General features: G+C 34.7%; 2 protein-coding genes across 13 annotated transcripts in view; one reads left to right on the top strand and one right to left on the bottom strand.

The window, feature by feature from the left end:
- LOC124427924 (blood vessel epicardial substance-like) overlaps positions 1-11,268 on the top strand; it is a 45,753-nt gene extending 34,485 nt beyond the window's left edge. For all 12 annotated transcript variants that reach the window (XM_046971372.1, XM_046971363.1, XM_046971368.1 and 9 more), the window contains 5 exons: positions 1,683-2,025; positions 2,439-2,836; positions 3,143-3,564; positions 4,230-4,495; positions 6,300-11,268. In XM_046971372.1, coding sequence (XP_046827328.1) covers positions 1,696-2,025; positions 2,439-2,836; positions 3,143-3,564; positions 4,230-4,495; positions 6,300-6,323 — 1,440 coding nt within the window. In that variant the 5' untranslated portion in view covers positions 1,683-1,695 and the 3' untranslated portion in view covers positions 6,324-11,268. The remainder of the gene's footprint in view (positions 1-1,682; positions 2,026-2,438; positions 2,837-3,142; positions 3,565-4,229; positions 4,496-6,299) is intronic.
- Positions 11,269-11,516: 248 nt separating this feature from the next.
- On the bottom strand, positions 11,517-14,742 carry LOC124428146. Its single transcript, XM_046971883.1, has 3 exons — positions 14,579-14,742; positions 12,718-12,946; positions 11,517-12,603 (listed from the first exon to the last, which is right to left on the bottom strand). The coding sequence occupies exons 1-3, from the start codon at positions 14,740-14,742 to the stop codon at positions 12,394-12,396; spliced, it is 603 nt and encodes a 200-aa protein (XP_046827839.1). The 3' UTR covers positions 11,517-12,393.
- Positions 14,743-16,059: the final 1,317 nt, after the last annotated feature.

Genomic DNA, 16,059 nt, shown 5'->3' on the forward strand with positions numbered 1-16,059 from the left:
TTGAAATTGCAGCATTTACATTTCCCACAACTGTACAACTGCTAGTTCTAAAAGGGCCGATGAATTTCCAGTTACATCTTTTTATCTCGCCTCTAACTTTTTCATCGAACGTTTCAACAGGATGGTTCGGACGAATCCAGTTAAATCCCCTTCTATTGGACATTTTCTTTGCCTTTTTTTTCATGTTTTTTTTTCTCATTCTTTTTTTTCTTTTTTTTTTTAATTTAATCGAAAGTCAGCTTCGCTTTTGTATATTCAGCCGCAAAAGGAAATAACGCGGCTGAAAGAACGTAGTGAATTACGAGTGGTGAAAGAATCGCGAGAATGTTCGAATCTTTTGATTACTTTTTCCCAGAAAAAGTAATCGTCTTTTCCCTCTCTTTCTCTCTCTCTCTCTCTCTCTCTTTCTCTATATGTCTGATTACAAGCGTCAAATATTTAATTTTAATGAAAAATCCTGACCTCGTCTTTGCGATACAGCTCCGTGACTTTTCAAAGCCAACGCGACAAGTCTAGACAAAATATCCAGAGCGATTCATTCCGTTATAAATGAGACGTTCAAGAAACGAAGGATCATATATATTTTTCAATCCAAATGGAAAGCGAACGATACGTCTTGCTAAAAAATGAGAGCACGTCATCGGTCGTTTTTGGGTGATTGATCGCCTGCCCTAAACATTTCCAAACCCCTTCCCTTCAAAATCTTCTTCGACGAATGGTAATCTATTCGATGTTTGTTCGTTACTAGAAATGTCGATATTAACGAGAATAACACTCCAACATTGATTCGAAATCTGAAATATATCAAACTTGAATGTAATTTGGAAGTTACTTTTTAATGGTAGTTTAAAAATAGAAAAGAATATTCCTCGAAGGATTAGTAATCCGTGTTGGTTATATTTACCAATCTATCGGCTAACGATCTAAAATCACGAAAATGCTCTACTCAAATCTCATTTATTCATAAATGTAAGTTTAGAATTGTCGATATCTAACGCGTTGATATTCGCAAAGACTTAAAACATTGCGATTGCGATTGAGGTCAAATTGGATGGGATGGTACTTACCAAACGTATAGAAAATAAATTGCGTCTAGACAATATATGTCGATAGGCACGTGAATATTTATTCAAGTCGAATCGAGTTTGGTAACGTATGTGCTTAAAACAGATGCCTCCAGAGGGTTCGATCTAAGATTAGAAAATAATACGTTCCTGGAGTTGTCTCTTTCTTCTGTAAAACTTTATAATTTTTTTTTATCCACGATACCAAGATATCATCCGTAGATACGGATGATTTTTTAACGAGATTCTTATTGAAAAAAAAAAATTATCTCTTTTTCATTTCAACGGAGCAAGTACTTCCAAGAAGTTAAATAAAATACTGTAAAATGAATCACCCTATGAGAACTTGAATAGGATATCGAAAATCGAAATACTCCATTTTAAAAGCCTATCCGTGAAAATCTACTCTCTTTTAAAAATCCCTTCCTCGAAGGAAAGATGACGTAGGAACTAATGAACGCTCACCAAGATTATAGCGATTAAAATGTTTGAATAAAGGGTAAGAAATGAAATCCGTGAAAAAGAACAGGGCCAAAAGAACAGGGTCGAAGGAGCAGGGTCGAAAGAGCAGTGTCGATCGAAAGTATCGTGGAGAAACGTGGTACGTTTCTGTTTCAGGGGGAAAAGGGTGATGGCCCGTACCACGCGCTCGCGACGAAAAATGGCGAATACGAGCGATGCTCCCTCGACTGCGAGCAGCCTTTTGTCGAGCACGACGACGACTCCTTTCAGCAACCCCACATCAACGACCTATTCAACTGAGGGCTATACCTTCAATTACAGCGACCTCGCGAATTTCGCTGGATACTCCTTGGATGAACTGAATCACACAGGACTTTGGTTAGACGTGTGGAATGGTACCGAGGCTGCTGATAACGTAACTGAGAGGTTAAACGCCACTGTATTGATACCAGGTGGCTATTGCGACGAGTGGGAGGCAGCCCAGCACAAGCTCTTTCAGGTGAGTTTGTACCGGCGATTCTTCTTCTTTCACATCCCTAAGATAAAAATAAAACTCCAAATTCTACATGTATATTCGTATTCTTAATTAAGAATAAATACTTGATCACGTTGAAAATAACTAAATTCCAGAGAATTTTGCTTAATATTCTATTGCTTTCGTGAGTTTATCTTCGATATCGTATATATCCAATCGTATTCTGCTATTTTGCAAAGGGATTATGTTCGCAGTAAAACGATTTGGAATTTAAGCGATAACGAACCCGTGCCGATCCTGGATGAATTTGTTCGAACTCTCCCTCACTTTGTTCGCTTCTTGTCGAAACTCTCAGCAAACAGGAAAGTTGGCAGTGAATCCAAATCGATTTCTTAGAGTTCTAGAAAGAAACTTAATTTCACGTGATCTCTTTCCAGGCAGCGAATATATTCTTCATGGTGGCCTTTCTGGTGCCGCGCTCATTTAAGGCCTCCGTCTTGGCCCTCCGTACATTTCTAACGGCCGGATTTATGCTGGCTGCGTTATGGGCCGGTATCACCATATGTGCTCTCGACGCCATGCTCTGGTGTCTCTTCCTCGGCCTTCTCAACGGCATACACTCCTTGATACTAGCTTGTCGATTTTTACCGCCTGCTCTCAGTCCGGAGCTTGCGGAGTTGTACCTCAAGCTTTTCAAACCTTACAAGGTCAGCAAGAAGCACTTTCAAGAATTGGCCAAAGAAGCGAGGATACTCAAATTGGATGCTGGTCAGACATACGCGACCGAAGGGATCACGCCCGCGGACGAAAGGCTATCAATACTTTTGCGTGGACAGTAAGTACTTACTTTTATCTGTGTAATTACAGAATAAATCAGCTGTGTTTTTTCTCCTTTCTTAGAAGAGAAAAATTCTCCTTTATTTTCTTAGTGATAACATATCATTTTAAATGACATTATTGCATGTTATAAAGAAGTATTTCAAGTCCTTTTTATACTGTATAAAATCGATTTAAAAGGTTCTTGGTATCAGTAAAAGCAAGAAATATTGAGCACAATAGACTTCGTACTGTGGTCAAGTTATTTCAAGAAAAGTAGATTTATAGGGTGTGCGTGAGCGAAAAACGACTGTCTGGATTTCAGGCTGAATGTAACGTGCGACGGTACCCACCTGCACCATGTCAGAGCTTATCAATTCGTCGACTCGCCCGAATGGGAAGCCACGCACGAAAACATCGATGACGTCTTCCAAGTAACGATACGAGCCGAGGAATCCAGCACATACATTTGCTGGACAAGGCTGAAATTGCTGAGGGTATTAAGGCATAGGCCATTGCTAAAGGTTGTTCTCAACACCCTCATCGGTAAGGACATTACGTCCAAATTATACGCCCTTAACGAGCAACTCGCTGACGTTTCCACGGTCAGTGAGAACACCAGGTCGAATCCTTACAGAGGCGTCGCCAGAAGTCTTAGCGTCGACGCCGTAAACACAGAAACTGCCGGAAGAGTTCGTTCGACCACGTGGAAGGCGCAAAGGAGGCACAGTAATCCGCGTAGTGACAGTAAGAAATATTTTTAATTATTAAATTAACGTCAGAACAATCATTATACGAAATCACACGTTCGTAATACTTGTAGAAATTAAATAAACATCTAGTTTTTCTGCTTCCTTATACTTATATTTACTTTAATAGTTGATTTTATATATATATATATATATATATATATATATATATATATATATAAATCCATAGTTATAAAATACAGCATACCATTAATACGAGCAATTATCAAAAACTTGCAGCAAAGCATAGGAACGAAAGTTTGCGAGGCAACAATCCCGCACGGATTTCGAAACTTCTAATAAACTAAATATCAGGAATCTATCATAACGTGTACACAAACTCTGAACGCTTTCCTGTTCCAATTTTCCAAATTGTCAGTATTGTTTGTTATATTTTGATGGTCCATAGTATAAACAACATATTCCCCCAGATGGATTTTCGAAATGTTTTTAAACTTTGGTTCAGCATTCATCCGAATTTCATCTGAAACGCGTTATCAATATTTGAGTAATGTTATAGTTTAAAAAAACAAAAACAAAAATAAAAAAAAGACATGTCAAATGGAATATTCATTATTTTCAAGATACGAACGTTCGAAATAGTTGCACTCTTATGACTTCTATCAGGGAAATTAAACCATTGGATATTGGTTTTGTCTTTAGGAAGTTCACCGGCCCGATATTCTCATCAGTATTGGGCGCCTGTGGTGGCAAATCATTTTCCACCGACTTCGCCCTTCACCCAGGGCCAAAACCTCGGGTATTCGTTACTGCCGCAGGGTGTTCAATTCTCGCCACCACGGCGGGCGCCGCTCATGTCACATCCGCCACTGACGCGGCAACGTAGTGGCGGTGCGGGTGGCGATTACACCTTGCTACCTCAAACACCGAAGCTCGATAGGAAGCGCTCGAAAAAGGGCACGAGGGAGGTAAGTTCCATTTGTGAAACGAACAAATGTCGTATCAAACAATGAAATATACAACGAGACAGTCGAAACGGAAACGAAATTAGGTTGAAATTAAAATTAGTATGAAGTATCTTTTTAATCTGATTAATTACTTTTTGTTTTATAAATGTATCTAATTTTACATTTAATTGCCCATTTATTATAATTGCTCGAATATTTAATCCAAGCATTCAATCTTAAGGAACTTAAGGCAATATTTTTATCTGTGTCTCTTCGATATTCAGCGTTTTTTTTCTTTTTTTTTTTTTTTTTAAGATTAATTACGCTATGTGTCGTAATGACGTAAAGTCGAATGAGAATTAGTTCCTCCGTAAGAACATTACTATAATTAAGTGCTTTCACGTTTCTTCGAATTCCGGAACGAAAAAAAAAACTTATTACTTTGGCAGAAAGTTTCCTTATTTTCAAGTGGATTTATTCGGCGATAAATTACCGAGTCCTTTTTAAAGCAGATTTCTCGTTCGGTGTTCTCGATATGTCTATTGCAACAAAATATCCAAAAGAGGATGCAAGAAAGCTCTATCGTATTAGCTGCGCATAATTCAAAGGAGAAAAAGTTCAGTCGAAAATGTAGCGACGCAAAAACTCAATTATCGTTCGTTCGCGAGCCAGAAAAGTGACTTGATATTGAGTTAGTACACTGAGCTGTTTTCGATGGCCTCAGCGAGAAGAGTTTCTTCGGGCCAACAAAACTCGTGAAGAAGATAGGATAATGAAATACCTTCCAACTGTTGCCCACGCGCGAATGGAGCAGCTGTCATCGCGAATAGGGGTCAGAAGAGACTCTTCAATTTCTCACGAGTCTCAGAAAATTAGCCTCAGTGTTGCTCCGATCACCGTTGATGACTAATTTCCGTGTTATCGTGTTAATTTTTGCCCAATAAAAAAAAAAAATAGCCTGAATGTTCGATTAGAAAAATTATCTTAAGATATTAATAAACACGTGATGATAATCTTTAATTGCAGCAATTATATGTAGTGAAAGTAAAATTAGTGAAATATATTAATGAAAGAATTGAATAAGTGACTTTCGTAAACTCGCAAAATTTTTGGTACATTATTAACTCGTAAATATCCTAAAATAAGTTGTATTTTAAGTTGAATTCGAAATACGGTAAAAGTGTACGGCATAAGAGAGTAAACGCGAAAATTGCATGATAGTTTCTTTGCAGGCAAAAGAAAATACATAGAAATAGCTGCGATAACATACTTCAGAAACAGGCGTTAAGTACTTTCATAGATAAAACAATATCGTTTGTCGGACTTTCGTTATCTTATCATTAATATGTAAAGGATAAATATATGTTAAGTAATTACTATCATCCTTGTTGAGGTTGTGATCTCTAACTTCATCGTGATTATTCAACAATTGTGTCGGTTGAAAAGTTAAAGCTCGAGTGTGAGCATTCTGAACTTTGAGAGCTTTTCATAAGTTTTCCGCATTAAGCATGAAATTCGTTTGACTTCCTAACAACAGACAGTTCAGCATGTTTTACTTGATTATTGATTACTATTATTGATACGATAGTTACACGACAATATTAGAGCCTTTAACATAATACGATTATTTTTCGATATCTTTAAGGGTTCAATAAAATCTAAGAAAATATATTTACAAAAAGGAAATATAGAAATGTCTTGTTAGAAATCTTTAAAATAATATAGACAAAGTTTGTATAAAAATTTTACATTACGAATGATATACGATTCTATAATTATAATTAGCAAATTTTTATTGGAATATTAAAAGAGTATTGATTTTCAGGTGACATTCGAGACACCGGTATGACGGTCGCTCGACGGGGAAGGCCCAGCCAGCGTGCCGCTTCTTTCGCTGTCGCCGCTACGTTTTGCCTAGCCCCGTCGAGGTTTCGAGAATCTTAAGAAGCAAGTCAAATTCAAGAAGGGATTCTCATTACTCGAACATTCACCTCCTCGGCGTCATTTTTGGTGGCGTCCAGGCAAGCAGACGCACGATGGAGGAAGAAGAAGAGGATGCCTATTGGCCGATCGTCGAGCCCCAACCTCTGACCCCTCCTCCTGTTCGATGTCCATTCGGACTTATCAGGATGATCCGGACGTCGAAGAGACGACTCTGTGGTTCTAAAAAATGCGATGAAACTCCTTCCGCGTGTGCAGGCTCCCTTTAAAAATATTTGCACTAGCTCGGACTCCTTTTCCAGACTCTTTCGTAAATATCGTGAGTGATACGAGCCTTATACACACACACACACACACACACACACACACATACACACTTACATACAAAACATAGACCTATATACACGCAGGTACTATTCGTACACCCGAAAAAACGAACGAAAAGAACTTTAACTTGCTATAAGAAACAAAAAAGAGAGAATCCGCGAATGAGAATGCATCGAGGTCGAACGAGGAAGGGAGTCGAAGGACGAAACGCGGTAAAAGGGGTGAAGGAGGGGAAAATGGAAGAGCTTTTTTACCTTCACCGGAAAACGTCCTTCCTAATTTTTCGAGGAATCTCTATTTATACGTCTCTCTCTCTTTCTGTTTTTTTCTCTTTTTCTCTCTTTCTCGTAGCTAAAAAATGTGAAGAAAGTTGAAAAGAGAGAAAAAGATGAAGAGAAAGGGTCGAAAGAAGAGATTGGAGTATATCGCGTTATATCTTAGACGTGCATAGCCTCTGTGTACTTACACCCATACATCGACTGTGATTATAACGGATATAATTCTTAAGTCTTTCAAGAGGTATCGCAAAAAATCGACTATATTGAAATACCTGTTGAATTGTAAGTCTCTCAGCGACATCGATTTAACTATTTTAGGGAGTGTCTTCGTATCGTACGCGTTCGAGTCATTGCATCATGGACGCGTGATCTCAAACTTTTTCTTCCATTTAAATTGCCTAAAATATTTGCTTCATTGTTTTTCCATAATCAAGAGACATATTCTTTAAATGTTAACATGTTCACTGTTTTTTTTTTCTTTTTTTTTTTTTTTTTTATGATCTATTTTATAAGACTCCTATAATATAATAATGTATAATACATTGTTTAGAAACGTTCTGAGATTAATCTGCCTAAAATGTGATTCACGTATGGATATGTATTAAAGGACAGTAAATATGTTAAATTTGTTAATCTATTTCTTCCTATGGTTTTATGACTTCTTTTTATAAGTTCATTGTTAAAGTATCGTAAAGGAGTCAAAGTATTTGCTATTTACTCTCTCTCTCTCTCTCTCTCTCTCTCTCTCTCTCTCTCTCTCTCTCTCTCTCTCTTCCTCTTCCTCTTTCTCTTTCTGACGAAAAGAAGAAAATCATTAGTCTTCCTCCGGGTTTTTCATCGACATGTCCAAGCCATATCGATCGTGGGTAGTTGCACAAAAAAAAAAAAACGAAGTTCCACTCGTCGCAAAAACGATACCTCGACTCGACACGAAGATCTCTAATCACAAGCGAACTGATACTTGCACTATTTCAATATACCATGGGCCATTCTCACCTTTCCGCCACTCCATCACAATTCTCCTAACTCATCGACTTTAGGACAAGCGCGTTTCGCGTTACACGAAACGTCAAATATAGAAACTAATACAATGGACAAAAATGGACACGAGACATTGAAGTGAGTTATATTCACATATATAATGCAATAAGTGCTTTGTTTAAAAAAAAAAAAAAAAAAAAAAGAATTAAAAAATCTGCAATAAAGTGCTTCGAGAACAAATGGAAAAAAAAAAAAGTAAAAACAACAAATTGTAAAATAGTTGATCGCGAATCGAATTAAGAGACGAAATGGTTTATTATTAACATAAAAATTGAGGTGAAAGGAAGAAAAGCGGGCGTGCTAAAGTAGATACACATATGTAAAGAGGAGAGAAAGAATAAAAGGAGGAGGAGAAGAGGGAGGGGAAGAAAACGATGAAGGAAATAAAGAAGACGGACGACGATGATGACACAAATTAAGAAAACATGTGTGTTTGTATGTTTCTATGTTTATATAATCCCCGCGTGTGAGAGCAAGGCCGAAGAAGATCTAGAAAAAAAAAAAAATAAAAAATAAAAAACAAAGACGCATAAACGATTTAAACAAAAGAAACATTAAATTTCAAAAGTCTAGAAGGACGAGTGAAAAGTATTGCGAAAAAAAAAAGAGTGATGGCATAGTGATAGGCAAACGAAAATATGCAAAACGGGTGGAAACGTGCGTGTGTGTCTATGCGTGCTTTGGGTTACGTTGAAGAGATATGGGATATGCCGAAGAGAATAAAACGAAAACATAAAAAAGTTTGTAGAGTACGCTTGCGAATCGATCAAATGAGCGTGCGTGTGTGATAATTAATAATAATAATAATATTAATAATAATAATAATATTAATAATATTAATAATAATAATAAAAAAATAATAATAATAATAATAATTAAAAAATAAACCGGAGCAAAGGATCTTACACGTCGGAAAATATGTTTCGTACCTGATAGATTTTGCCTGATATTTTAACATGTAATATATCGCGTTTCTTAGATGATGTTTCATTCTACGAGTTCTTAACACTTGCATTGCGTCATATAAAAATAAGATAAATACGAAAATAATTTAGTAAAAAGAAAAAAAAAAAATATATATATATATATATATATATATATATTGTCTTTTCTTTTTTCTCTTTATTCTTCAATTTTTGATGAAACGTATACGAATCAAGTTTATAAAATTATAATAAAATCAGTGATGCTTTTTCTATCTTTCATTTGCGAATTCGCAACGAAAGTGTTAAGAAATCGATCCGATGATCTTCGCAAATCGCGTAGTAAGAATCCTTATTGTAGATCAATGGTTTCACTGAAGGATATATTTTGCTTTTGACTTCGATTAGTGGGCGTGTAACTAGCAATCATATACATACATATATTATATCGAGTCGCAATGATATTTATATACGAGCATCGTTATATAATTCATCGTTACGATTTTTCCATTATAAAACGAAGTACAAACTATTCGTTGTTTGGTTTCCGATCGACGTGCCTAGTCAGCATTTTGCGTTTTAGTAAAGTAGAAGAAGTCGTAAAATATGGTCTTTCCTCGTTCGCCATAAGCAATAGCGTTTAAAGACCTGTGTAGAATTAACACATAACACGAGGAAATAATCGATCGATATAATGCACACACACACACACACGCGCGATAGTTGTTACGGACTCGAATCCATCGAACGCGAATCATTTTTTCTATTGTACATAAATATATTGTGCGAGCAAAAATTTCGTTATTGTAATATCAAGTTAAACAAAAAAAAAAAAAAAAAAAAGAAAGGACAAAAGAGAGAGAAAAATTTGTTTTATCATTTTTAAAGCGTTACTGCTTCACGAAGGACGGAGAAATTGAATGAAAATTGGAAAGAATTAGTTCAAAAGCGGCCCGTCCCGATTCTTTGACCACCAAATCAGCCGCACGTCGATATTGGCACGAGACCAGCCGTGCGAAACGCAAGGGCCGAATTTCTGGCTTGATTTTAGGCTGAGTTATTTACATACGAATAGAGACCGAACGGAATACATTTGGCAAATATTTCTTCGTACGCTCGATCGTTTCGACGTCCACATATGCGTTCGATGTACACGATACAGACAAAAAATATTTCACAGTCGCATATGCGATTATGAAATATAAGTTACGAGCTCGAGCTCAAAGTACCCCACCTATCTTTCTCTCTTTCTTTCTCTCTCTCTTTCTCTCTCACTCCCTCACTCTCTCTCTCTCTCTTTCTCTCTTTCTCTTTTTTTCTCTCTCTTTTTCTCTCCCTCTTTGTAAGAAAAGTACACACTCTTTCGATTTATCTGTCTTTAAATTTTTTATTTCATACTACCAGTGGCAAATATTAATTATCAGCCGATCGATACTCGGCTGTGATAATATTAGAAAAGACGCGAAATAAAGAAATCGCAAATGAAAAAACACATATCAAATGTAGGGTGCTAGGATAAGCTATTGTATATTCGAACAATGGTTTCTCTTTTTTTTTTTTTTTATTCTCGTGGAATGTAATTTTGTAATGATCTCCGATAGATTTGCTCGATAGATGAAGAATATAAAATTCATGTATTTTGTTAAACTCTGATAGAAATTTATTGAAATCAATAAAATAAAATTTTTACATTTAGTCATTCTACTTAAGCGTCCAAATTCCTAGAGAAAGAATTGTTAAAAATATTTGTTTTCGAGAAAGAGAAAAAGGGAGATAGCTTGAAAAGAGAGATGAAGATAAAAAGGGAGAGAACTCGTGAAATAAGAGAACAATATATTTTCCGACGTAGGATCGGCTTTAAAAAAAAGGGATGCGTCTGAATGTGCGCGAGTGTCTTTATCGATGTTGTGAACCGTGTTACCAGAAACAAATAAAATGAACAAAAAAAGAAGAAGAAGAAGAAGAAGAGATATAATGAGGAAAATAAAACACAAGAGACTACAGGGGCGACTGCAAACAAAAAAAAAAAAACAAAAAAAAAAGAAAGAAAAAAGAAAGAAATAAGAAAACGCACGTAAAGCCAACAAACACACCAACGTGACTCACGATTACAATAATAATTGATGACGATGTTTACGACGAAGCGAAAAAGAAAAAAAAAAAAATACACTAACACCGTACCATGAACAAAAACGACAAGACACTGTATATTATTGCTATTATTTATTATTACGATATGTTCGTTGACTATTATGTTAGAAATAAAAACTACATTGAGAAATGACGTCTTTCTGTGTGATTCATCTCGAAGTATTTGTTCTCCTCATCCACCTATTCGTCTTTTTTATTACTTTTTTTAATTTATATATATATATATATATATATATTTTTTTTTTCTATTAAAAATGTAATGAGAAGAAAAGAAAATGCCTGTGGACCGAGATCTACTAGTTACTGCTACTAAAATAATGAAATGGAAATAAGAGAATATAAGAGAGGGAGAAATGGGAGAAAATAGGGAATGATGTACGTAGAGATACTGGAATGGTGATATAAAAGGCGCTTCAAGGATTATAACCCTTGAATCCTTTTTTTCGTTCTATCCGCTCGTCTCTTTTTTTTCCTTTTATATGTATCTCTGTCTCTTTTTATTCTTTTCTATTTTTTACCGTCGTCATTACGACTCGTCACTCGACTCAGCAAGAGTAAATGGAGGAAAAAGGAAAAGAACGAAGTATTCTGACGTTTCCGAAGGACGAAGAATCGGTGATGTCTTTCTAGCTGTGGCGTCGTCGTTAAGAAAGGTCTAGGTAAATGCGGATGGATTTCCTGGCAAGGAGCAGCCTTAAATCTGGGTCGTCCAGGATATTTAGTTGCCAATATTCGATACACCATTCCTCCGATTGCGACACAATTCTTTCTCTGTTTCTTCGAGTGAAGGATGTTTCATAGTGGGGAGTTAATATCTCTGGATTTCTGAATTCTCTCATACAATTTTTACGTACCATATTTCATACAATATACATTTAGGTATATATAATATTCGCAATAAATTAATATTTAAAAAAATGACCAACAATAAACAGTGCATAAATTATACGAAATAAAAATAGAGAGCATATGCCATTAAAAATTCATACTATATCTGATTCTCGTTTTTCCTAACTCTGCAGTCGATTCGAATATTAGATATAAATATCTATCAAATTTGTACTGTTTTATCGTTTAAGCTTCCTTTCTCGATAACTAAAATACCGAGTTAACAAAGATTCAGTCTTCTCTATAAAGATCGTATGAGTTCGATGATAAAAAAAAAAAAGAAATGATTGTTTCTGTCATACTCATCAATGTTATTGGATAAGTATGACATATAATGTTAACTGAACGTCACGAAGTAGAAATAATTCGATCAAACTCCCTGTACATATCTCTGAAAAAATAATGGTGGCTCGGAAGTCAACCAGTTTGTCTCTGCAGTTCGAGTTGGTAATAATTTCTTGTTCAAAAATATCGGCGTCGTTAATATGGTCATATTATTTTTATCGGCTATCACGATTCCTTTGTCGTCGTCGATTCTCGATATCTTTATGTGCACCTTCGAACCTGCATCTTCTGTACCCTATAAATAATAAGCGCGTTTCTCATTTGAGATCTGATTTTTATGTATATTTAAATGTTATATATATATATATATATATATATATATATAACATTTAAGTAAGAAGATTCTTACTTTAATTCGTACTTTCTTCTCACCGATATGAAATGCTCTCGAAGCAAAATCCTCGTCATGATCATTATAATGTCGATTTCCAATGTAATCATGATCATGCGCATCATCTCCATCATAATATTTCTCATGATAATGATTTCTACGTGTTTCTTCACGTTTCGGTAGCTGGATAATTATCGTGTATGGTTGATTGTCCGAGACTGAAGATTCTTCGTAAAGAGGAGCATATCTAGAAAGTATTATTAACAAGCAAATTATATTAATAATATCACTTACAAGTATGATTTTCTTTTTCACGGTAATAACCATGACTTCTCGAAACTTTTCTGATCGACATTTATTAAAAGACGATCGTAAATCGTCCGTATGCGCGATTTTACAGCGAAGTGAAAATATGAATAGATACGTGAGACCGGTCGTATTAAAAATTTATGACCAATCTAATGTCCAATTTATTTCAACGATTCTAAATATTTATATTGATTATCGTTGATGAATATTTAACGAAGAAACAAAATAAAATAAAAGAACGTGATTAAAACGACAACAAAGTTTTAACGATTCAATGAAAAGATAAAACGTAGAAGACTTTACAATGTGTGGATTGATTAATGTTCCTTATAATTAATGTCACCATTTTATTTATTACACGCATATATATGAATTCATCGTAGCGACAACGTGAAATTTATTACACATTGTGGTAAGTACTCATGGCAGGTTACACGGTCGATAACCTCCAAGATTACGCATAATGAGAAAGTATCCGTCTGAAAAAAGTAGAACGAGTTCCCTTTATCCTCGAAGAACAGACTGATTTCGTCTGAAAACGGAAGTAGAGATCAAGAGACTGGTACAAAACTGATATCTTTATGGCGATTAAACTACATTTGAGAGATAACGAAAACGAGAGCTTGCAATTAGTTTCAATGATAATCACACCCATCGTGCAAGATTTTGAATAGCTTTTTTAAGTCGTACTGTTTAAGTTTCGTGTGGTCCTGAAAGTGGGTTACTAAAAGATAACGTAAAAAGTATTGGTAAAAAAAGTATAAAAAAAGAAATAATAAACTAAAATGTTTAGTTATTACTAAGAATAAAAATGAAGAAATGAAACGTTCTTATGTAACGATTTCCTTTACTACGAGTTATTAAAATATTGTTCTAAAGATAATCAAATGAAATCAAAACAATTATAATACGACTAACTAGATTACTATACTAAGTTCCATATCATTCGGTGGTAACTTCAGGACAATCACTATAGATTTCGCGTAATAAGTGTTACTAAGTAACTATACAAGTCTATTTCTCAAAGTTTCGAGTTCTATTAGAAGCACTTGCAAGATATGAGATATGTACGAGTAAATCATATAAGAGGGTGCCAAATATCCATGGATGTCCAACGGTGTTGTAAGTGCGAATGAGGTACTATCGATTTTACGCAAAACCATGCCATGTATAACTACGGTCGTCTAGCAACGAAGTCTCATTCAATTAATCAATCGTGGATAGCTATTTAGTCTAATTAGATTACGCGCTCACGCATTCGTGCTAAATTTGAAAATTTACAAGTATGCCTATCAATCTTATTTTTTAATCTTTTTAATAGATCAATATCGAAAAGTATCGAACGAAAGTAATGAAATTTACAAAAAATAAAGTACCTTGTGAAGTAGAGCGAATTAATAATGTGAATGATTATTACGATCACGTTTGTTCGATCATAAAATTGAATCGATCACTGACTGACAATCTTAATATCTGGCATGTTAATTGTAATGTAAACATAAGGCAAAGTTAAATTATATTGTAATAATATTGTAATTGTTCTATGTGTTGTTCATTTTAATAATCTTACCTTGGATATGCAGGATGAGAATAGTAATGATTCTTTGTAGATTTTTTTACTCCATAATATTTCGGCGAACGAGAGATCCAACGTGATCGACTTCGTGACTTTGGATTGTAAAATTTATATGACCTTACGTATTTATGTACCTCAAAAAGTTCGACGAATTCCATCAAGAATATGAAAAATAGAACGAACGCTAAAGCCTATGAAGAAAAAAGTATTTTACAAATCAAACGTCAATTTTTTTTTTTTTTTTTTTTAATGAGAATTTTCTACTTGAAATATTTTTAATAATCATAACGTTAGGAACGATAACTCGCTTTTAAGTTCATATTCGTATCTTGAAAATATTTTACGAAAATGTTTTTAATCTCGAATTGTTAAAGATTTATAAGAAAATTTTCTATTTTCATGATTTCAATGATCATGCTTAAATGATATATTATTCATTTATGTAATTCGATGGATGTATGATGATTTTTTGAAAAGATACTAAATACACGTGCTTTGACGACGAATATAGATAGACCGATGTCGAATAACTTGAAAGGTATTTCTCTGTGAATCTTCTTTTATACTTTCCCCACCTTTCGCTTCGGCAATTTCAAGATACTGGAGAGAAAGAGAGATAAGCGTTTCTTTTTTCTGATGTTAATTAGACGGTGTCTAGTGTCATTCTACGTTATTACGTTTCTTCCTTACTTGTATCGTGATCCGTTAGTTTTTTAATTGCAAGTATTGTAACTTTTTAGAACAGAACGACGAACTATAAAAAATTCCACGATTTTTCTCTTTGATGTTCTTCTTTTAAATTATATTGAATAACTTAATAATAATTTAAAAATGCAAAATCTTTCCGATATAATTGGATTATTGACATTAAATTCGGATTAGATTTTTTGACAAAGTCTGTTGAAAAATATGAATAAAAAAATGTGTATGTATGTGTGTGTGTGTGTGTGTGTGTGTGTGTGTGTATGCATTCAACTACACACACATATTTTTCTTTCCAATTTTATTTCTTTATTATGACCCAGTAATAAAATAAATCCATGGTTTCGACGCAACGCTCTGTATCATCAATTTATATGTGATCCAGAGAATCGAGTTTAATATCGTTGATTGACATTACGTGCATCTTCGTTCTTTCATCGGCACTTTAATGTTTTTGAGAATGAAAAGCTTGAAAGTTGCGACAGAGAGAGAGAGAGAGAGAGAGAGAGAGAGAGAGAAAAAAAAGAAGAAATCGGCCTCGTAGAATAATAATTTCAACTTCTCGAAAAGTTGGGAACCCGTGGAATATCTACTTTCCTCGTTCTCTTCACTTTCGTTAATTTCGACTATAAGGGGAAGGACTAAAATAAGCCTAAGAAATCTAAATAACAAGATAACGAAAACTCGTCGACGGCGTAGTGATTCATTTGCCGCATTTAATTTTAAATAAAAAAAAAAAAAAAAGAAATAAATAATATTTTGAAAAACGTCAT

The sequence above is a fragment of the Vespa crabro genome, chromosome 11 (assembly GCF_910589235.1).
Source record: "Vespa crabro chromosome 11, iyVesCrab1.2, whole genome shotgun sequence".
NCBI classification, from domain to species: Eukaryota; Metazoa; Arthropoda; class Insecta; order Hymenoptera; family Vespidae; genus Vespa; species Vespa crabro.